General features: G+C 33.3%; 1 protein-coding gene and 1 pseudogene across 1 annotated transcript; both read left to right on the top strand.

The window, feature by feature from the left end:
- Positions 1-17,849: 17,849 nt before the first annotated feature.
- Positions 17,850-20,059, top strand: LOC125825594 (cytochrome P450 76A2-like). The gene is made up of 2 exons (XM_049504917.1): positions 17,850-18,755; positions 19,308-20,059. Exons 1-2 carry the CDS (start codon positions 17,850-17,852, stop codon positions 19,923-19,925), a joined length of 1,524 nt encoding a protein of 507 aa, XP_049360874.1. The 3' UTR covers positions 19,926-20,059.
- Positions 20,060-21,902: 1,843 nt separating this feature from the next.
- On the top strand, positions 21,903-24,108 carry LOC125825591 (subtilisin-like protease; annotated as a pseudogene).
- Positions 24,109-24,266: the final 158 nt, after the last annotated feature.

Genomic DNA, 24,266 nt, shown 5'->3' with positions numbered 1-24,266 from the left:
CAGAAATCACTAATTTCATATCATGTAAGATCCTATAACACGGAAAAACACCTTCCATCTAATTAATCTTTTTTTTTATTTTTAAAATTAAATCTGAAATCTCTCGTGATAATCTTTAATTACTAAGATAAATGTCTCCCTTGTTGCTGCTGCTAATGAAATATTAGTACTTGATCAAAGATTGGAGTTTGTGACTTATTTTGATCATATAAATGATAGAGGCTGAGATATGTGAATATATTATATGGAAAAATCCTTTTGGCTAGAAAATTTGGTCAAAATTTGACCAGAATGATATTTTACTTATGTTATTTTATCTTTTTGAACATTTTTACCCTTTTAACTTTAATATATATTAACTAAAAAATAGAAAAAAGATCATTTTGTAACATTTCTGGCCAAATTGTGATGCATGCTAGAAATTTGGCCAGAAAATTAAAAAAATATGTTATTTTACCTTTTTAAATATTTTTACCTTTTAAACTTGAATACATTTTAATTAAAAAATGGAAAACAAATCAGTTTAACTTTAAATAAAAAGAATACTATAGACTTTTTTAATTTTCTGGCCATTTAGCATTACCCATAAAGGAAAAATCCTATCGTTAAATTAAGTTATCAACATGGAACAATTTAAGAGCAGACAAAAGTTGCTTTTGTAGAGAACATTTTACCCCCTCCATATTTCTTCTCATTAATGATTTTGAGTATCAATAAATATCGTTAAATTAAGTTACCAACATTGAACAATTTATGAGCAGACAAAAATTGCTTTTGCAGAGAACATTTTACCCCACCCTCCATATTTCTTTTCATTAATGATTTTGAGTATCAATAAATATCGTTAAATTAAGTTACCAACATAGAACAATTTAAAGGCAGACAAAAGTTGCTTTTGTAGAGAACGTTTTACCTCTCCATATTTCTTTTCATTAATGATTTTGAGCATCAATAAATATCGTTAAATATTGGAATTGGTTAATTGATCAGTTGATTAATTCAATTAGTTAGTCGAGATAATTAGCTTTATTTTAAGTTGATTAAAAAGTTAGTTAGGTTGTCAGATAGTTAGTTAAACTTGTCAGAGATCAGTTAGATCTAGAAGCTGTATATATACACATGTAGTGTAGCTGATGTATAGTTAATAGTGATGAATGAAAGTTTTCAGTTTCCATCTTAATCTCTCTGTAAAAGTCTACATGGTATCAGAGCACTGAACTGCTAATCAGTCAGTTCAATACGATCCTGTTGCAATTCAATTCGATCATTGAAGAACCAGAGAGATGGGAGATGCTGAAGCTGTCACCATTGATGCATCACAAACTATTACAGTTGAAACTATCGATGATGTCGATCGAAAGCGAAATCATCCACTTCACCTTCATCACTCAGATACTCCTGCTAGTGTGCTCACCACTGTGCAGCTTACAGGGATGGAGAATTACTCTCTATGGAGCAGATCCATGTTGATTAACCTTCGAGCCAAGAGTAAGTTGGGATTTGTGTTGGGGACTTGCAAGAAGAGTGCTTATCAAGGTGAACTGGAAGAGCAATGGGAGAAGTGCAATGCATTTGTACTTGCTTGGATCATGAACACTGTGTCGAAGGAGCTGCTCAGTGGGATTGTCTATGCTACAGATGCAGCCATGGTGTGGACAGATCTGAAAGAGAGATTTGATAAGGTTGACGGATCGAGAAGTTATCAACTGCACAGGGAGATCTGCACGATTCATCAAGGTAATTTGACAATTTCAACATATTTCTCGAAATTGCGATTGTTGTGGGATGAGTTTGATGCACTGGTTTCTCCACCTTCATGCAAATGCGATAAATCTAGAACTTATGTTGATCACCTAGCTTGTTTGAGACTATTTGCTTTTTTGATGGGATTGAATGAAGTGTATGGTCATGCACGAAGTCAAATCCTGATGATGAACCCTCTACCTACTGTTGGAAAGGCATATGCTATGTTGATGGCAGATGAAGGCCAACGTATGACTGCAAGTTCACATGCAGTGGGGGGTATTTTAGATCCAGATCCAACTGCTCTGTATGCAGGGAAAAGAATTCTAGATCCAACTGCATTATATGCAGGGAAGGGGAATTCTCAGAGAAAATTTCAGGATAAAAAGAAGAATTGGGATCAAATATGTGATCATTGTAAATTGCAAGGCCACATCAAGGAGAATTGTTTCAGGTTAATTGGATACCCTGCTGACTGGAAGTTCAAGAAGAAGTCAGGACCACCAGCAAATCAAGTTCAGAATAATAAGCAACAGGACATGGTAAATCATGCAAATGCTGCTAGATATGATGATTCTGATGATGCTTTTGGCCCTTTGCTCCAAGAGAAGAACATGTATCACAAGTATAAGCACATGATGGACAAGGAGGTAGAAAGATCAAGCTCCAAAGGTGCATTGGATATGGCTAACATGGCAGGTATAATTTCAAAACCCAAAGCATTATCAGTGACAACTAGAGAAACAGAAAATGGAGATAGATGGATAATGGATTCAGGTGCTACATGCCATATGACATCTAAGCTCAATAAATTGACATCTGCATCTAGTTGTCTAGGCATGAGGGTGCATTTACCTAATGGTGAATCTACTTCGGTGTCTTATGTTGGTAAATGTGAGACTATTGATGGCAATGTGTTGAATAATGTTTTGGTGGTACCTGCATTCAAACATGATCTTATTTCAATATCACAGATTACAAGACAATTGAAATGCTCAGTTAACTTCTTTCCTGAGTTTTTTGTTCTTCAGGACCTCTCCAATGGGAAAGTGAAGGGGATTGGTAAGGAGATTGATGGACTCTACTACTTCCCTATTCAGAACCCATGTGGAGAAGGAAGGAATGATGATATGGTGTCCCTCACTCAACACTCAGATGCACACAAGCTCCTTTGGCATTACAGGCTAGGACACCCTTCAATAAAGGTCTTGAAATATGTAACTCTAGGAAAGGAGAATATAGACATTACTGCATGTAATAAATGTTCAATATGTCCCCTTGCAAAGCAAACCAGATTGCCTTTCCACTCAAGTGTATCTAGAGCTGTTGAGGCTTTTGACTTGCTTCACTTAGATATTTGGGGACCATATAGGACTGCTACTCATAATGGTTGTAGATTTTTTCTGACAATTGTTGATGATAATTCAAGAATGACCTGGTTGTATCTGTTGAGAATGAAGAGTGATGTCTTCCAAGTTCTAAAGTTTTTTTTTGCTTTAGTCCAAACTCAGTTTAACAAGCATGTCAAAAGGATAAGATCAGATAATGGCACAGAATTCTTTAATAATGAATGTAGTACTTTGTTTAAGTCTCTTGGTTGTCCTCATACTCCACAGCAAAATAGAGTGGTGGAGAGAAAACACAGGCACATACTTGAGGTAGCAAGGGCACTAAGATTTCAAGGTGCTATTCCCATCAGATTTTGGGGAGAGTGTGTATTAGCTGCTGTTTATCTGATTAACAGATTACCTACTGAAGTTTTGAAGGGACAAACTCCTTATGAAAAATTCAATGGCCATAAGGCAAATATTGATCATCTCAGGACAATAGGATGTCTATGCTATGCAACTAGAATGGTTAAGCCTGATAAGTTCACTCCTAGAGCTGAGGCATGTGTTATGATGGGATACTCAGCAACTCAGAAGGGTTATATTCTGTACAGTCTGTCTCAACAGAAGCTCTTGGTAAATAGAGATGTTGTTTTCAAGGAGGATGTATTTCCCTTTTATAAGATGACCAACACACAACCACCAGTATTCTCAGAAAGTAACAGTCCTCCCATGATTGATGATGAACTTGATAAGACACCTATGTCCATAGAAGACAACTTGGTAGATCTGAATGTTGAATGTTCTGAGCATGATGGTTCTTATGTGGAAAATATTACCAATGATCAACCAGGTATAGCTGAAGAAAATACAGAGAATGAGGATCATGCAGATGTTGATGAAAGAGCCCAGGCAGGAGGAAGTAGACAGTTTTCCAGGGTTTCTCATCCCCCCATTTGGATGAAAGACTATGTTACTCAAGGGTCTAAGCCATCTCACCCTTATTCTCAGAGCAACTATGTGTCTTATGATGGTGTCTCTCCTCAATATAAGGTTTATTTGTCTCAGTTTTCCACAGAGACTGAACCTAGGAACTATGAAGAAGCAATAAAAGACACTAGGTGGATACATGTCATGCAACAAGAGATTCAAGCATTAGAAGAAAATGGTACTTGGGAGATAGTTCAATTGCCAAAAGGAAAGACTGCTATATGATGCAAATGGGTGTTTAAAATCAAGTATAAGGCTGATGGTGAGATTGATAGATTCAAAGCAAGATTAGTAGCTAAAGGTTATAGTCAGACTGAGGGGATTGACTATCAAGAAACCTTTTCACCTGTAGTGAAAATGGTGACTGTTAGGGCAATCATAGCCTTAGCTGCTGCTGAGAACTGGAAGATTTTTCAGATGGATGTATTCAATGCTTTTCTACAGGGTGATTTGTCTGAGGAGGTATATATGGAACTGCCTAAGGGATTTTGTGGTCAGGGGAAGAATAAACAACTTGTCTGTAAACTTGTTAAGTCACTCTATGGACTTAAACAAGCATCAAGACAATGGAATGCCAAGTTGACAGAGGCTTTCTTTGATTCAGGCTATACACAGAGTCACCTCGATTATTCTTTGTTTACTAAAAGGAGTGGATCTAGCTTGGTAATAATCTTGGTATATGTTGATGATCTGTTGATTACAGGAAATGACATTGAGTTAATAGAAGAAACCAAGTGTGTACTGCACAGTTATTTCAAAATTAAAGATCTAGGAGAACTTAAATATTTTTTGGGAATTGAGTTCCTTAGATCTAGCAAAGGTTTTGTGATGAACCAAAGGAAATATGCTTTGGAGTTGATAGCTGAAGCAGGGTTGGGAAATGCTAAACCAAGTTTGACACCACTAGAATGCAACATAAAGTTGACCAATGTTGAGTTTGATCAAGATATCAAGACTACTGACATTTTATTTGAGGATGTTTCTAGATACCAAAGGCTTATAGGTAAGCTGCTTTATCTTACCAACACAAGGCCGGACATAGCCTTTGCAGTACAGACCTTAAGTCAGTTTATGCAACAACCAAAAATGTCACACTGGATTGCTGCTCTAAGGGTGATAAAATACATTAAACTGGAACCAGGGAAGGGACTGTTGATGAGCTCAGATCACAGACCTCACTTAACAGGCTACTGTGATGCAGATTGGGCTGCCTGTCCAAATACAAGAAGATCTGTTACTGGTTTTGTATTGAAGTTTGGTGATTCGCTCATTTCCTGGAAATCCAAGAAGCAAAATACTGTTTCTAGGAGCTCTGCAGAGGCTGAGTACAGGAGTTTGGCTAGTTTGACAGCTGAAGTAGTATGGGTTGCTGGCTTGTTCAGGGAATTGAATGTAAAATTGATTGAACCATCTTCTATTTTTTGTGATAGCAAGGCTGCTATACAAATTGCTGCAAACCCAGTGTTTCATGAACGTATTAAACACATAGAGATTGACTGCCATTTCATTCGAGAGAAGATTCAGAAAGGACTCATCAAGACAACCTACATCAACACTAAAGACCAACAAGCTGATTTGCTTACTAAGGCTTTGGGAAGGACGCAACATGAATTCTTACTAGACAAGCTTGGAGTATTGAACTTGTTCAGTACATCCAGCTTGAGGAGGAGTATTGGAATTGGTTAATTGATCAGTTGATTAATTCAATTAGTTAGTCGAGATAATTAGCTTTATTTTAAGTTGATTAAAAAGTTAGTTAGGTTGTCAGATAGTTAGTTAAACTTGTCAGAGATCAGTTAGATCTAGAAGTTGTATATATATACATGTAGTGTAGCTGATGTATAGTTAATAGTGATGAATGAAAGTTTTCAGTTTCCATCTTAATCTCTCTGTAAAAGTCTACATTAAATTTAAGTTACCAACATAGAATAATTTAAGAGCAGACCAAAGTTGCTTTTGTAGAGAACATTTTATCTCTCTATATTTCTTCTCATTAATGATTTTAGATATCAATAAATATCGTTAAATTAAGTTACCAACATAGAACAATTTAAGAGCTTACAAATAGATATAATGTGACAATTGTTACAGTAATATCTTGACAAAAAACAATGATGATAGAAAAATAAAGAGAAATTAAAGGAAAGAGAGCAATTTACAAATGTTGTGTGTTTCCAATAGAGAAAAGGCCCAAAATAGTCCCTCATCTTTGGGTTAACACTCAAAGTCATCCTTGAGTTTTCACATGGAGCACTAATAGTCCCTCATGTTTGCAATATTGGTGCACTTTTGGTCCTCCCCTAAACTTTTGCCTATTTTTTAACATTAATTTGTTCATAAATTTATGTAAGGAATGTCTCATCGTCTTTTTATATATTTAGTAGAAATAATAATTCTATGTAAGAGAAGGTGAGAAGAAGAACACATTGTTCTGTTTAGTATAAATATTACTGCAGCTAAACTAAGAACATTTTAACATATGACATTGCAAGAAAAGAAAAATTTGTACTATTGTACGTGAAATTGTCGTGATGAACCTCTCGACTTTACCTGCAATACGATTTCTACTAAACAAAATAAGGTGTTTTTCTTCTCACAATCTCTCACATGGAGTTATTATTTCTACTAAATATATAAAATGACGATTAAACATTCTATACATAAATTATGAATAAAATCAATGTTAAAAAATAGGCAAAATTTTGAAGGAGGGCCAAAAGTGCACCAATATTGCAAACATGAGGCACTATTAATGCTCCATGTGAAAACTGAAGGATGACTTTGAGTCTTAATCCAAAGATGAGGGACTATTTTGGGCCTTTTCTCGTTTCGAATAAGTATGTTTTGTTGATTTGAATAATGACTTAAGTAATATGGATTTGTTATAATTTTATTAAATCGATGTCAAATAATTTATCATTTTATCGGGATCCACACGTAGCATAAGTTTAGGGTAATGGTAAATGGCCAGAAAATTTGGTCAGAATTTGGCCAGAAATTTAAAAAATCTATAATATTTTTTTATTTTAAAATATACTGATCTTTTTTCCATTTTTTAATTAAAAGATATTAAAGTTAGAAGGGTAAAAATGTTCAAAAAGGTAAAATAACATAGGTAAAATACAATTCTGGCCAAAAGGATTTTTCCTATTAAATGTACCGGACTTTTCTTTGATGTTAATTGACAATACTAATTATTGCGCTTTAGATCATTTTCTTGTTTGTTGGTATTGCTTTTCTTATTGTAGCTAACACGCGCTAGACTAATAAGATAGAAAATGTCAAAATGCCTTCAATTTTGTCGTGTTTGAAGCAAGGATCAATCACTGCACCATGTTTATATACACATTTTGTAAAGCTTAATCCCCTCCCCTATTTAAGTGAAATAAGACTGAGCGGTCTATAATAAATATATCATAGAAGGTAGCTATACAAATATAGAAGAAAGAAAATGACATCGATAGTCATTATTATTGCTTTTTGAGTTTCACTATAAGCTTACGATAATATTGAAAGAAGGGAAGTTTGGGTGTGGGGGGTTGTGGTCCGAGGAGGGTCGTTTAGTAGGGAGTATTAGGAGAAATAGTCCTTGTATTATGTGTGGTATTATGTAGTACTATGTTTGGTAGGAATTTTGGGCCTATGTATAACTAATCCATGGATTAGTTATATATCCTCCATGGTATTATAGGGTGTATAACTAATACATTCCCTTTGGTTATTAGTAATACATGGATCTAATACCATGGGATTAATATATGCAAAGACAAAAATACCCCTCAAATCCTTTCATTTTGTTTATTTTCTTGGTTTTATGTTTTATATTTGTACTAATAAATTTATTTAAATCGATTAGCTTGCAAACTTTATTATTTAAATAGAGTTATTTGTAGCTAAAATATGAGTTATTTAATCTAATTATTATTAATATAAAATATTATAATCGGACAAATATGCTAATGTTGATGTATGAATTTAAGAGCTATTTTTACTATTTAAAAACATCTTGAGTATAAAAATAGTTTAATTTATTTTGCCATTTTTTTATTTTATGATAAAGAGCGATTTTTGTTTGATAAAAGTCCTAAGTTGAATGATTTTATTGATGTAAAACAATGTTCAATACCTTTTTTCTATAAATTCTTATAGTTGTGTGAACTTTTGAGATATTAACTTCAATTTATTAAGATGACAATTATTTACCCTCAAATAATTTAAGTGAGAAAATAGTGAACATGGTGATAAAATTTTCCTTCTCCTAGCTAGTTAAAAGGCTATAAAAAAATAATATTGTTTGTCAATTATCTATCTTGACCCAATTACATGAAATAAAAAATCTCATAATAACTCAAGGGTATAATTGGAAAGAAGTTTTTTTGTAGAGTTTTAAACCCTACACAAAATTAGGTAGGAAGCAACGAACCAAACACTTGATAAAAATAATCCCTGCATTACCAATTCCTGCATTACTAATCCCTGCACTATTGATCTTTGTACCAAACGGCCTCTGTATTAATCAAAATCCAAAGACGTTGATCTCTAACTAGAAAAATAAATACTTGAGTTTAAATCAGAAATCTTGAAATTGAATTTTATTAAAGTTATTTTATTTAAGGTAGAAAAGGAAAAAACTTTTTAATTATGATTGTGATATATTTGTGATAAATATATTTGGTATAATTTAATACACCAATTGATATCATTTATATCACTAAAACAAAAGATAAATTATCCTAGACATAGATAAAGCACCAAAAGGACATATTTATCCCCGACTTTCCTATAAACATATGGAGGTCAAGCATTTGAGAGTCGCATAATTATAAGTGTAATGTTCTTAGAAAATAAATGATTATTTTATATGATGTCTTGTATATTTAATTTTAGTATAATGAACCGAACACTCAACCCAAAAAATTCACATATTATTTACTAATTTCTACATTATCATTCTTGTTTAATTTATCTTTAAACTAAATAATCTGTAAATATAATCACTAATTATATTCATTTGTTATTTTAAAATTCACTAATTATATTAATTCAAATTTACATCTCATAAGATTCTATTAGTTGAAAAAAACACTCTACTTGTATTTTTTATTTTATTTTAAAGATTCAAATCAATAACAAATAACTAAGTGATTTGACATATCAAATGCTGTGAAAAAACGTGGGGAGAAAAACTGGTCCATGTTAGGACCCAGTTGAGAGGGATTTTGACCAAATGACCCACATTTATTTATTTTTTCGCTGAAACGGAGAATATTTTTAGGGAAAAAAGATAAATATATCTTTGAACTATTGTAAATGATAATGCAAATATCATCCGTCATACTTTTAAGATATCGGTGCCCCTGCCGTCCAAAAACTAGAACATATATACTCCCTCTGTCCCTATTTACTTGTCCATATTTCCTTTTTTAGTTGTCCCTATTTAGTTGTTCATTTTGACAAATCAAGAAAGGACAACAGATTTTTTCCTATTATACCCTTATTTACACTTCTTGAAAATTGTAAAAGTGTATGTTGTTTCCCTCCAATTTATTTCACTTGAATTCAAATAAGTGGTTGTAATTTTGAAGTGAAAAGTTGTCATAAGGGTAAAATTGTAACTTCACTGTGCTAATCATTGTTGCCTTAATCTGTGTGTCATTTCTAAAGTGGACAACTAAAAAGGGACGGAGGGAGTATCCTTTATACTAACGGACGTACACGTGTCATAATCTTATCCACTGATCAGACATTTATTAAATATCGGATGGACGGATAAGATTGTGCCACGTGTCCCTATCTAGTCTTTCGTTAGAGTGAAGGACATATATGCTCTAGTTTTTAGACGGCAGGGGCACCAATGTCCCAAAAGTATGACGGAGGGTATCTGCATACCATTTACGATAGTTCGGAGGTATATTTATCATTTTTCCCATTTATTTATAAAGCGAGAAATTGCGATGAATATTTTTATTTTATTGTGTGCGGAAATAGATCTAAACGATGTTATCTCTAAAATGTTATTGCTTAAATATGACATTATATTAGGAGGAAGGACATTAGACTTGTTTTCCCTGGTATATGATCGCCTTCAATGACAGGACTTCATAAACAAGTAGTTATATGCGACATTTGATTTTTCATTCTAATTCATGTGATAGAGTAATATTTTATTATAATATTTAACTTAGTATAAGTTTAATAAAGCTCGTTTTAAATTTTACGCGAATTGATCTCGAAATTGAATCTCAATACTAGTTATTATCCAAAGGTACATCAAATTGGTGTAATAATTAGGTTGTATTTTTATTCCTTGGATCTACGTTGGAGAGAAGAACATGTAGAATGATTTTTGTTTGTTGTTGGAAATTTCTAAATTCCAATGTGTAGTGTAATTTGTGATGAAATCAAGAAGTTTACACTTTACAGCTAGCTAGTAATTAACACAATAATTAATCCTCCAAGATATAATATATGGGGCTCCATTGATATATCCCACTATAGATGCATATGTCCCTTGCTCTAATTTCTCATGCAATTCTTCTTTTTGTTAAGTTACTTCATTCACGATCCCCGCCATTCCACCCACAAGTGAAATAACATGATTAATCTCGAGGGTTATAATGAGATGGATAATTTTTTTACATATTTAATCAAGGAAAAAGAGTATGATATACTTCTTAATTTTGTTATTTAGAGCTGAAATACCCCTCGTTATGAAAATGACTCATATATATCCCTATTGTTACACAAATAACTCACATATACCCTTGATTCGCTTCTACTTTTTTTATGCCAATGTTGGTGACTGGAGATAACTCTCTTCAATTATTCCTGGGATGGGAGGGAGTAGGTCTTGCTTCATATTTGTTAATTCATTTCTGGTTTACACGACTTCAGGCAGATAAAGCAGCTATAAAAGCCATGCTTGTCAATCGAGTAGGTGATTTTGGATTAGCTCCTGGGATTTTGGGTTGTTTTACTCTATTTCAAACAGTAGACTTTTCAAACATTTTTGCTCGTGTTAGTGCCCCCAGAAATTCTTGGATTTCTTGCAATATGAGATTGAATGCCATAACTCTTATTTGTATTTTACTTTTTATTGGTGCTGTTGGAAAATCTGCACAGATAGGATCGCATACTTGGTCAATAGTCGGAAATGAAACTAGTAAAGTAAGATGCCGAAACTCTTGCTTTCGTCTTGTCTTTACTCTTCCCCCCATCCTCCCATCGCCTGTCCGCTCAACTCTGATACCCGAATCTCCTTTTGTTTGAAGTTTATTGGACATGAATGAACCCGAACAGACGTACCCGCCGCTTCTGCTTTCTGCCATATGGGTTCAGTTTCATATTCTTATGAAATAAATAATAATTCCTTGGCATGTTAAAATAAAGGAAAAACTACGTAGTTACACAAACAATCCTACCATATTTAGTATTTCTCTGTATAGTTTGAAATAATTATATATTGTCTCACTAATGAATAATTTCATACCAAATTTCAAGTCAAGTACATTTAAATACATGAATTTTTACTATCAGATACACTGAAATAAGGAGAGAGGCGAGAGAAAGAAGGAGAGATGCGAGTGAGATAGTCTATGGATTCTAGATGCATGCAAAGTACACTAGATACATGTATCCGATATACCATATACATTTTGACATACAAATACATAAGGAGAGAGATGAACGAGAGATGACAGAGGCAAGCGATATATGATAGAGAGAGAGTCAGATACATGCAAATCCACTTGGATATAATGAGTCTGGAACAAATTACACCTAAATTTGAACTCATGTACCAGAGATGCATGTATCTAGATGCGGCAAATACATGTATCCAAAGTCCGAATTCTAATAAGATTCATAATATTGAAAACTCGCGTGAAGGAAAGTAATTTACTCGTAAACTAGTGAAATTTGTATTGTTTGCTCTAAAATAAATAAAGTGCCCCATATTTCCTGAAGTTCCAATATGGAAGAGCTGAAAGAAACACCATTAATGGGCCAAGCTCCGACTGTTAGTTTGGGTCAGTACACCCTAGCCCAGCAAGAACCTGAAACTCATGGTAAAATGAACCAAATGGGCCTATGGGCTGGGGAGTCCAATAATGGGCCCAACTCAATGATTCATATTGGGTCCGAGATCCAAGAAAATTATTTCTTCTGTCTCAATTTATATGACACGCTTTCCTTTTAATCAGTCTAAATAAAAATAACACATTTTCTTATTTAGCAAATACATAAATACATTACCGACATTTTACTTATGTTGAATCCTACTGACTTGACAATGTACTCTTTTTAAGGATAGTTTCAAAACAGTGCAGAATCTTTTCATATTTCTTAGACTCTGTGCTTAATCAACTACATCACAAAATTTGAGACAGACAAAGTATCTGATGGGGAAGGAGAACTAATAATAAAAGGGATAATTGACTGCACTTAGAGCCCGTTTGGATTGACTTAAAAAAAGTAACTTTTTAAAGTGCTGGAACTTATTTTTAAAATAAGTAGTTATGTGTTTGGATAAAAGTGTTGCAGTTGAAAAAAAAGTTGTTGATGTGTTTGGCAAATAAGTGCTGGTAAACACTTTTTTTTTTATCAAAATGTCTGAAATACCCTTTAAGTTGTTAACATGATAAAAAGTTGATTAATTTAAGGTTTTTATACTTAAAAAAAAATTAAAACAAAATTAATTTATGTTTTACATCCATAAGTAATAATATTTTTCTATCATTCACATATTTCTTTACCACCTTATAAGAGGAATATCAATTCATATTTCATAAATAATAATAATAATAATAATAATAATAATAATGTAATAATAATAAAATAATAATAATAATAGTAATAATAATAAAATAATAAAATAATAATAAAATAATAATAGTAATAGTAATAGTAATAGTAATAATAATAATATAATAATAATAATAAAATAATAATAATAATAATAATAGTAATAATAATAATAATAATAATAATAATAGTAATAGTAATAGTAATAATAATAATAATTATAATAATAATAATAATAATAATAATAATAATAATTCAATATGGGCAATTTGGAAATTGTATAAAAGAATTAAGGGCAAAAAGGTAATATACTTGGTCAACATAAAAGGACTTTTAAGTTAAAAAAAAAAAAAAAAGCTCCCCTCCCCTAGCTTTTAGCTTTTGGCTTAAAATAAGTCATTTTTGACTTAAAATAAGTCACTTTGATAATTGCCAAACACTCTAATAAGTCAAAAACTGGCTTTTAAGCCAGTTTGACCAGCTTAAAAGCCCATCCAAACAGGCTCTTACAAAAGCTTTTAGAACCTTTCATTGGATACAATAGTCTGTAAAAATATTATGAGCTATTTTATTTGAAGATCGTTATTTATTTTTTAAAATTTTTATACGTTTATCACATCAAAATAATTTCATATAAATGATGTGTGAATTCGTATGATTGACATTCCATATTGATAGTGTCACTCCACCCTCTAACCAGGGGCGGCTCAAACCCGTTGGTGGCCTAAGGCCAAAATCAAACTAGAGGCCTTAAAAAAAAAATATAAATGTTTTTATTTTAAATCTATTTTTCTAGCTTTTTGAGATGCAAAGTTGTTAATAATTTTTGTGTAGTCAATCTCTTCTAATAATTCTTTTTCAATCGATAATATAGCCAAACCACTTAATCTTTCTTGAGACATTATCGATCTTAAATAATATTTTATTATTTTTAATTTTGAAAAACTTCTTTCGGCTGAGGCGACTGTTACGGGAATTGTTAACACTATTCTATAAGCAATGTAAGCATTTGGAAAAGAATCAAGTCTTTTTATTTGATTGAGTATATCAATTAGAGTATTGTCTTCTACTTTTATGATTTCCCTTAACACTTTTAATTCAGAAAATAAGTCTAAACCGTCAATATCGGAGTGAGTATTATGTTTTAAGGAACATTCAAGTTTAAGACAATATTTTTTCAAATTCTCATCATCTAATGATCTCAATTTTTTCCCACTAAATAGAAAACCAAAAATATTTTCATATACTTCAAATTGTTCAAATCTATTTTGAAGTGAAAAGATGGCTTGGTCTACTATGTATAAGAAGTAACCAACTCTAAATGATTCTTCAAGAGATCTTGTGATTTCATTATCAACATTCTCATCAAATTGTTTTTTTCTATAAATACACGTTTCTTACGAAATACAGGTTCTATATTCATCTCTAATGCAATTTCCTTAGCCGAAATCATAGTACTTGTAAATCCTTCTTCTCTATATGTTTTAAAAAAAGAAATTAAACCTCTTAATTGATCTATAGCGACATCAAAATCTAACAAATATTTTAAAACACTATTTACAATATCAAATAAAAAATATAATAAACATAAGACACAAAACAAAAATAATATTAGAAATTAGAATGATATTACCGAATCAAAAGCTATGAAGACTTGATTTCCAAAAATGAATCGGGCTGCTGCAATATAGTTTTCTCCAAATTTAAAATATAAACTATCAATAGAACGAGTAAATTTTTAAGCTTTGAATAAGAGAGAAATGTAAGATTAGAAAAAAGAAAGTGAGAAGAAATAGAAGGGAGGAGGATAGAATATATAAAAATAAAATTAGAAAAAAAATAAGGTAAAAAAAAGAAGATAACTTGTACATTAAAAGAAAAAATACACAACTTTTTATTGAAAAGTCAAAAAGTCATAGTCATTCCTTCCTAATTAACTAAAAAATGGGGCCTTTGCATTTATTGTCTTAGTTCTAATATTATTTTTTTAAATTTAATCTTACCTAATTAACTAAAAAATGGGGGCCTAAGGCAAAAGACTTTTTTTTAAGTCTTACCAGCCGCCCCTGCGGCTCTAACAAGTCCCATTTATACCACTACTTCCGTAGCCCTTAACCTCACCACCTCACACCCTACTTTTTTTAAATATTTATCTAGATTTTATATAAAAATACTTTTAAAATATTATTTTTTATTTACAGATCAAACAAAAAAATATATATTTAGTTACTTATTTTTTTTATAAAATATTTTTTATCCGCACCGAACACACCCTTAGATTCCTTTTATATTCGCAACACTTAGATGTCATTACAAACAAACAATTTATTCCTACCAAAATTATGAAAATATTCCTTAATGAAATACTTTGTCTCTTGTACCTTATATTTTGGCTTTTATCAATATTGTCCTCGTCTATTTCAATGCTGACATAGGTATATACTTTTTAAATCCCTTTTTTTTCATTACTCATTACTTGAAAATTAAAATACAATTTTTAATGATGGAGAAATTTATATTTATTTATTAAGGCCAAGTCAACTATTAATGCTGATTTTATCAACCAAAAAAAAAAGGTCAACTACTAATGCCGGCAGAATTTAGGAGGAATTGAATCTTTTTTAGTTATTAACGATACAAATTACAAACTTAATACAATACATGATTAATTATGATATTTGTTAGATATTTACTTGCCAACAATATTATGGTTAACAATCCATTTAGTTTGTGATATTTCATTTAATTAAAGACTAAATCTACTTAGATTAATATCTTAAGAACTAAAACTAAGATTTTTTCGATATTTTAAATACGGCATAATACATAAACATGACCCTTAACTTGATGTCGGCTGTCAACTATGACCTTTAACTTTGAGTATGCACAAGTAGACACTTAAACTTGTATAAAATTGAACAAATGGTTACATTCGCCCTACATGTCACCATACACGACAATTTTGTGTCCTACATAGCATCTTACATGTATTATACCATGTAGGACACGTGTGTCTACTTGTTCAAATTTATACAAGTTTAAGTGTCTACTTGTGCACACTCAAAGTTGGAGGACATAGTTGTCCACCGAAACCAAGTTAAGTGTCATGTTTATGTATTATGCCTTTAAAATACTAAGAGAGCAAAATCCCCCAAAACTTAGCTAAGAAAAGGTTAAGGAAACAACTGGTTACTTTTGAAAAAGACATAATCCGTCAACTCACGTGCATAGTTTATTTAGTTTGTCACCTTATTTTTACGTGATTTTCAATGATATTTTTCTTATCAAATCTCAACGGTTAAACCTATAACAAAATCACTTACTATCAATAACGGCTAAACCGTTACTCGATAAATTAATATCTTAATGGTTCTATAATGATTTAACATGTCTACAATCTGATTATCAATAAGTCAAACTGATATACTTTAAAGCCGAACTGAACAGACTGGTACACAACCTAGACCTCCGTAAGATTTTGTTTTAATACATTGAACCTATAAATATGTTTGTTGCTGCCTGCCAACTACTACTCAGGGGCGGTTGGTAAGACTTAAAAAAAAGTCTTTTGCCTTAGGCCCCCAATTTTAGGGGGCCCCATTTTTTAGTTAATTAGGTAAGATTAAATTTAAAAAAATAATATTAGAACTAAGACAATAAATGCAAATGCCCCATTTTTTAGTTAATTAGGAAGGAATGACTATGACTTTTTGACTTTTCAATAAAAAGTTGTGTATTTTTTTTTTTAATGTACAAGTTATCTTCTTTTTTTTTACCTTATTTTTTTTCTAATTTTATTTTTATATATTTTATCCTCCTCCCTTCTATTTCTTCTCACTTTCTTTTTTCTAATCTTACATTTCTCTCTTATTCAAAGCTTAAAAATTTACTCGTTCTATTGATAGTTTATATTTTAAATTTGGAGAAAACTATATTGCAGCAGCCCGATTCATTTTTGGAAATCAAGTCTTCATAGCTTTTGATTCGGTAATATCATTCTAATTTCTAATATTATTTTTGTTTTGTGTCTTATGTTTATTATATTTTTTATTTGATATTGTAAATAGTGTTTTAAAATATTTGTTAGATTTTGATGTCGCTATAGATCAATTAAGAGGTTTAATTTCTTTTTTTAAAACATATAGAGAAGAAGGATTTACAAGTACTATGATTTCGGCTAAGGAAATTGCATTAGAGATGAATATAGAACCTGTATTTCGTAAGAAACGTGTAATTTATAGAAAAAAACAATTTGATGAGAATGTTGATAATGAAATCACAAGATCTCTTGAAGAATCATTTAGAGTTGGTTACTTCTTATACATAGTAGACCAAGCCATCTTTTCACTTCAAAATAGATTTGAACAATTTGAAGTATATGAAAATATTTTTGGTTTTCTATTTAGTGGGAAAAAATTGAGATCATTAGATGATAGAATTTGAAAAAATATTGTCTTAAACTTGAATGTTCCTTAAAACATAATACTCACTCTGATATTGACGGTTTAGACTTATTTTCTGAATTAAAAGTGTTAAGGGAAATCATAAAAGTAGAAGACAATACTCTAATTGAGATACTCAATCAAATAAAAAGACTTGATTCTTTTCCAAATGCTTACATTGCTTATAGAATAGTGTTAACAATTCCCGTAACAGTCGCCTCAGTCGAAAAGAAATTTTTCAAAATTAAAAATAATAAAATATTATTTAAGATCGATAATGTCTCAAGAAAGATTAAGTGGTTTGGCTATATTATCGATTGAAAAAGAATTATTAGAAGAGATTGACTACACAAAAATTATTAACAACTTTGCATCTCAAAAAGCTAGAAAAATAGATTTAAAATAAAAACATTTATATATATTTTTTTAAGGCCTCTAGTTTGATTTTGGCCTTAGGCCACCAACGGGTTTGAGCCGCCCCTACTACTGCTTACTTACTCTATTTAAAGAGTAGCATGTGCAATCACTATACTCAATTCAATTCATGGAGTGGATTTGGGGATATATCTTTTGTTCTATTACTACTGTGTTGTTCCTAATCCTCCATTTCCGCCGGCGAACGTTATTAATCAACGATCGCCGGCAGCTGCCTCCCGGGCCACGAGGGTGGCCCGTGTTCGGCAGCATGTTCGAGCTCGGAAACGAGCCACACAAAACACTAATGGATCTAAAACAGAAGTACGGTCCAGTAGTTTGGCTAAAGCTCGGTTCTATTAATACTATGGTGATTCTCTCCGCGAAAGCCGCAACAGAGTTCTTCAGGAACCACGACATGGCTTTCGCGGAGAGATCAGTAACCGAGGTGATGAAATCACACGGTTATAATAAAGGATCAATAGCTTTAGCTCCTTACGGTACTTACTGGCGGATCATGAAACGAATCATGACCGTTCAAATGTTAGTTAACAAACGCATCACTGAAACAGTGGAAGTTCGTCGGAAATGTATCGATGATTTAATCGAATGGATAGAAAACAGAGAACTCAACTCCTCTGATGGAATTCACGTGGCGAAATTTGTGTTTCTAGCCTCGTTTAACATGCTGGGGAAATTGTTGCTATCGCGCGAATTAGTTGACCCAAAATCTGAGAAGGGGACTGAATTTTTCACGGCGATGGTGGGGTTAATGGAATGTTCTGGACACCAGAACATTGTGGATGTGTTTCCATGGTTGAGATGGCTTGATCCTCAAGGTTTGAGGAGGAAGATGGATCGCGGACTTGGAAAGACGATTGAAATTGTATCGGGTTTTTTGAAGGAGAGGTTCGAAGAAAAGGAAAGGACCGGAGAGAAGAAGAAGGATTTTTTGGAAGTTCTACTGGAATATGAAGGCAAAGGGAAAGATGAACCAGAGAAGATATCAGATCAAGAACTCATCTTGATAATTTTGGTAATTTTGCATTTTACATAACAAACATTATCATATATATTTTTTTGTCTTAATTTAGTAAATAAACTAATTGAGTGAGGTCATTAGGTGATCCGATGATCGTCTCTTAACGATCAGAATAAGGTAAAGTTTGAAAACAAGTTATGTACTCAAATCATTTCTCAAATCAATCTAGTTTGGTAGACACGGGGAGGCAGAGTGTTACTTATGGATTTAGATAAATCAGTAGCTTTTGCTTAGATCCTGTATTAAACTAAGATGAGCTATGAGTTTGGTGATAGTTCAAATCCCATAAACTTCGTATTCCGACTGATTTTTCTACCCGTCAAACCTACCGTTCAAGCTAATTAGGCTCTAAAGTCTGCCTGTGTGAATTAAGTTTTATAGACTTTAGGATAAAGAATTTTAATGTGCAATATAATTCGCTATAACAAATTATTACTTGATTTTTTTCGATTAGGTTATTGAATTTGTTGTGAAGAGTTATTTCTTCTTATAAGTCAACTTAATTATATAAAAAAACGATATACATTATGAATCGGTTGAATGCAGGAAATATTCTTAGCTGGTTCGGAGACTACGAGCAGTAGCATAGAATGGGCGATGACAGAGCTACTATGTAATCCAGAGGCAATGGACAAGGTTAAATCCGAGCTATCCGAGGTTCTTGGAGATACCAAGAAATTCGAAGAAGCTGACATCGATAATCTCAAGTATTTGCAAGCTGTTGTAAAAGAAACGTTAAGATTACATCCTCCAATTCCATTTCTAGTCCCAAGAAAGGCAATTCAAGATACTGAATTCATGGGGTATCATATCCCTAAAGGCACACAAGTTTTCGTGAACACTTGGGCAATTGGAAGAGATCCCGAGTGTTGGAAGGACCCTTTGGATTTCAAGCCAGAAAGGTTCTTGGATTCGAATATTGAATACAGGGGCCAGAATTTTGAGTTTATTCCGTTTGGTGCTGGGAGAAGGATTTGTGCTGGAATTCCGTTGGCTCATCGGATGTTGCATTTGGTACTCGGATCGTTGTTGCGTGAATTCGATTGGGAGATTGATGTTTCTGTTCTTGATGAGGCTTTGGATACACAGGATAGAATGGGAGTAACTGTTAGAAAATTAAAGCCATTGAAAGCAATTCCAAAGAGAAAAAACAAAACTCTATAATTAACGAAAGGCTCGTGGGCGTTTGGACATAAGAATTGTGGAATTTAGAAAGCAGTAGTATTTGTTTTCAAGTTGAAAATTAGAGAAGTTATGTTTGGACGTGAATACGAATTAAAGTTGTTTTTGAATTTTTGTAAACTACCTTCATATTTTTTCCTGTTTTAGGAGTCGTCTCGTTTAGTTTTTTGTTTTTGGAAATTAAACAGATGGTCTTAAAATATCAATGTAGTGAGAATTCATATAGTCGGCATCAACTGGTCTAAATGAGACCTCATGGAAGAAAGGGGTGGGGATATCAAATAAGTGTAAGAACGAGAGTTTACTTGACTATTCGTCCAAAAGAAAATTAAGTAAATTCGGATTATTGGCATTTGTAAGTGTTGGGCTGAACCAACTTAAAAATATTCTTAACAAGGTGTGATATTGCTTGTTTTGGGCCAAACCTGCACGGTTATCTCAAAAGGCCTCACACCATTAAGAAATTTCTACACCTAGGCTCTCAATATATTCAACTGTTAAAGTGGGACTGGACTTTGTTCGTACATCGAAAAAAATTTCCCTTTCGACCTAAGTTTCACGTGGCCCATCACCATGATCCACGAGTCTCCCACTTAAACCTTAGTTCCATGTGGCCTGTTACCATGATCCACATGATAATCTCCGAGATTCACTGTGTTACCCACATCGTTAAAGTGTTTTTGAAAACCGAAGCGCGCAACTAGCTTCTTCCTGTGTGCACGCACATATCCAAGCTTGAAAGCATAAGCAAATCGAGCCTAGCACCCCATCACTCTGCCATCCCCATACTCATCCTGCCGAAGCTGGATTTTGATACCAATTTTCAAGCTGAACCAGCCCATAGATACTCTTAACAAGGTGTGATATTGTCCATTTTGGGCCAAACCCACACGACATTTCCCAAAAGGTCTCACAACATTAAGATATTTAACACCTTATATGTAAGCTCCCAGTTTGTTCAACTATTAATGTGAAATTTTGTTCGCAAACTCAACAGTTAAGATATCCATAAAGAAGAATAAGGAACTATAAGTTCTAGCAAACAAAATTCTAAAGACAGCACACAAATATGCCCTTAACTTGACCTATTTCGCATTTACCCCCTCCAACTTTGGATGTGCACAACTAGACATTAAACTTGTATAAAGTTAAACAAATAGACACACGCGTCCTATGTGGCATCCTACATGGTGTCCTATGCGTATTATGCCACATATAACTCATGTGTCTACTTGTTTAACTTTATACATGTTTAAGTGTCTACTTGAGCACATCCAAAGTTGAAGGGCATAAATGTAAAATAAGACCAAGTTAAATGGTATATTTATGCATTATGCCAATTCTAAACAATTACTGACTTTCCAAGAATTCATAGGATTTTCCTTCCTTGTAATACTGATTAGATTAATACATGAATATGCCCTTTAACTTGGCCTCATTTCGCAGTCATGCCCTCCAACTTTGGGTGTGCCCAAGTAAAGAGTTAAGCTCGTATAAAGTTGTACAAATAGACACACACGTCCTACGTGGCATCCTACATGACAATTTGTCCTATGTGGTGTCCTACGTGTATTATGCCACATAGGACTCATGTACCTTTTTGTTCAACTTTATACAAGTTTAAGGGCCTACTCTAATCTTATGCATACCCAAAGTTGGAGGGCATGAATGTGAAATGATGCCGAGTTAAAAGACACGTTTATGTATTATGTCTTCTTAATTTCAGTCAACTTACTAATTATGGATTACCATCAGAATAATTATTTTTTTCAAATCAAGTTCTTGTTTCAGTTTGACTAAGTTAATATGAATAATTTGGCAGAAAGTTGAATTACTGACCATAATAAATTACATACGATCTAGTCAAGATTATATACATCTATTATAAATTAATTATATGTTAATTTAACTGCATTATATATGTTCATTTTGCTAAATGTGATAGTCACCTAAAAAAACATGGATCTGAAATTCATTTCTACTTTTCTCTGCTTTGTCCTACTTCATTCATCAAAAACATTTGGTGACCATTTCACTAATCAAAGTGATTTAGAAACTTATATAGTACATCTTGAATTTCCTGATCAACTTTTCTCAAATTCCAAAGATTTACTTCTCTGGCATCAATCATTTTTGCCTACAAATTCGAATAACTCATCACGCATTCTATATTCCTATCGTCATGTGTTCAATGGTTTTGCTGCTACGTTGTCATCAGATGAAGTGAGAGAAATGGAAAAGAAGCCCGGTTTTGTGTCAGCGCGCCCCCAAAGAATATTTCAGTTGCACACCACACACACACCAAGTTTCCTTGGCTTGCACCAGAATGTTGGTTTGTGGAATGCATCAAATTCAGGTAAAGGTGTGCTTATTGGTATATTAGATACTGGAATTGATCCTCAACATCCTTCATTTAATGATAATGGAATGCCTAATCTACCACTTAAATGGAAAGGCAAATGTGAATTCAATGTTACAACTTATTGTAACAAGAAGCTTATTGGAGCAAGAAATTATGTGCAACCGGATAGGTTTCCGTTGGACTTAGCTGGACATGGGACACATACTTCAAGCACAGCCGGGGGGAACTTTGTGGATGATGCCAATTTTTTTTGGTAATGCTAATGGCACGGCTGTTGGCATTGCTCCCCGAGCCCATGTGGCCATGTACAAAGTCTGTTTTGCAATTTTTTGTCTAGAATACAAGATTTTAGCTGGTCTTGATGCTGCAATTGAAGACGGTGTGGATGTGATTTCCCTTTCACTTGGATTCGGACACTCTCGGTCACCTTTATATAATGATACTATAGCTATTGGCGCATATAGCGCGATGGAGAAGGGGATTTTTGTAAGTTGCTCTGCAGGAAATGATGGACCGGGTAGTGGTACTGTGCAAAACGGGGCCCCGTGGATTCTCACAGTTGGTGCTAGCACAACAGATAGAAAGATAAGGGCGGTTGCAGTTTTGGGTAACGGAGCTGAGTATGAAGGCGAATCAGCTTTCCAACCAACGAATTTTTCGCGAAAATTATTACCACTTGTGAATGGTAAGTACTGTGATTTGTTGCATTTAATCGATGTCAAGGGTAAAATAGTGTTGTGTGATACAAAACGTGGCTTGTATAGAGAACAAATAGCAAGAACAGTGAAAAATGCTGGTGGTGCTGGCATGATTCTCATGAATAATAAGGAAGGTGGCTCTACAACATTGGCAGTATATGATGTCTTTTCCATGACACAGGTTAGTTACAAGGATGGACAAGAGATCATAAACTATATGAAATCAACATCAACACCAGTTGCAACAATATCATACAAGGGAACAAAGATTGGAGACAAGCACGCGCCAACGGTTGGTTACTTTTCTTCTAGGGGACCATGTCTGCAGAGTCAGGGCATACTAAAGCCGGACATTATTGGCCCTGGAGTGAATGTCCTTGCAGCTTGGCCAACCCCTATAGAGGGTGAGACAACATCTGCATCGGCATCTTCATCATCGACGTTTAACATCCTTTCTGGAACGTCGATGTCTTGCCCTCACCTTGCAGGAGTTGCAGCATTGTTAAAGAGTGCACATCCAGATTGGTCTCCAGCTGCAATTAAATCCGCAATTATGACCACAGCTGATGTCGTTAACCTTGGAAACGATCCAATTCAGGACGAGACACTAGAACGTGCTGATCTACTTGCAGTCGGATCAGGGCATGTGAATCCATCAAGAGCAAATGATCCAGGACTCATTTATGACATCCAGCCCGAAGATTACATCCCATACTTATGTGGCTTGAACTATACCGATGATCAAGTCAGTGTCATTGTGAAAAAGAAGGTACATTGTACATCAAGCATACCTCAATCAGAGTTGAACTACCCATCATTTTCAATTCCCAAGGAATCAAGTGCTCAAACTTATACAAGGACTGTGACTAACGTCGGAGAAGCAATTTCAGCTTACACAGTTAAAGTATCTGGGCTCAAAGGTGTCGAGGTGACTGTTAATCCTAAAATCTTGAAATTTACTGTGTTGAATCAGAAGGCATCGTATAATGTAACAGTTAAGACATTAGATCTTACAGGTCATTCCCAAGGGTACATAGTTTGGTCTTCTGATAGGTATTCTGTTAGAAGTTCAATACATGTATTTCCCCATATAAGTGTGATTTAATTGATTGGATTTGTTATATGAGATAACTTCTTCACGGAGTATTGTTTAGACAAATTTCCATGTTTTCTTATCTGGTTTATTTATTTTCTAAAAATTCAACATGAACAAGTTTTACAATAGCATTAGACTGTAGATCAAGTAATCTATATGCTTTCTAG

The sequence above is a fragment of the Solanum verrucosum genome, unplaced genomic scaffold (genome assembly GCF_900185275.1).
Source record: "Solanum verrucosum unplaced genomic scaffold, falcon-dt-bn FXZP01000140.1, whole genome shotgun sequence".
In the NCBI taxonomy this organism is placed as follows: Eukaryota; Viridiplantae; Streptophyta; class Magnoliopsida; order Solanales; family Solanaceae; genus Solanum; species Solanum verrucosum.
The sequence above is the reverse complement of the archived record's forward strand: the minus strand, read 5'-3'. Positions and strand labels throughout refer to the sequence as shown.

What these genes read in the sequence shown, in the direction of transcription:
- LOC125825594 (XM_049504917.1), top strand. Translation starts at nt 17,850, where the DNA reads ATGGAGTGGATTTGGGGATATATCTTTTGTTCTATTACTACTGTGTTG. An exon ending in AACTCATCTTGATAATTTTG is followed by an intron (nt 18,756 to 19,307) that starts GTAATTTTGCAT and finishes GGTTGAATGCAG; the next exon opens with GAAATATTCTTAGCTGGTTC.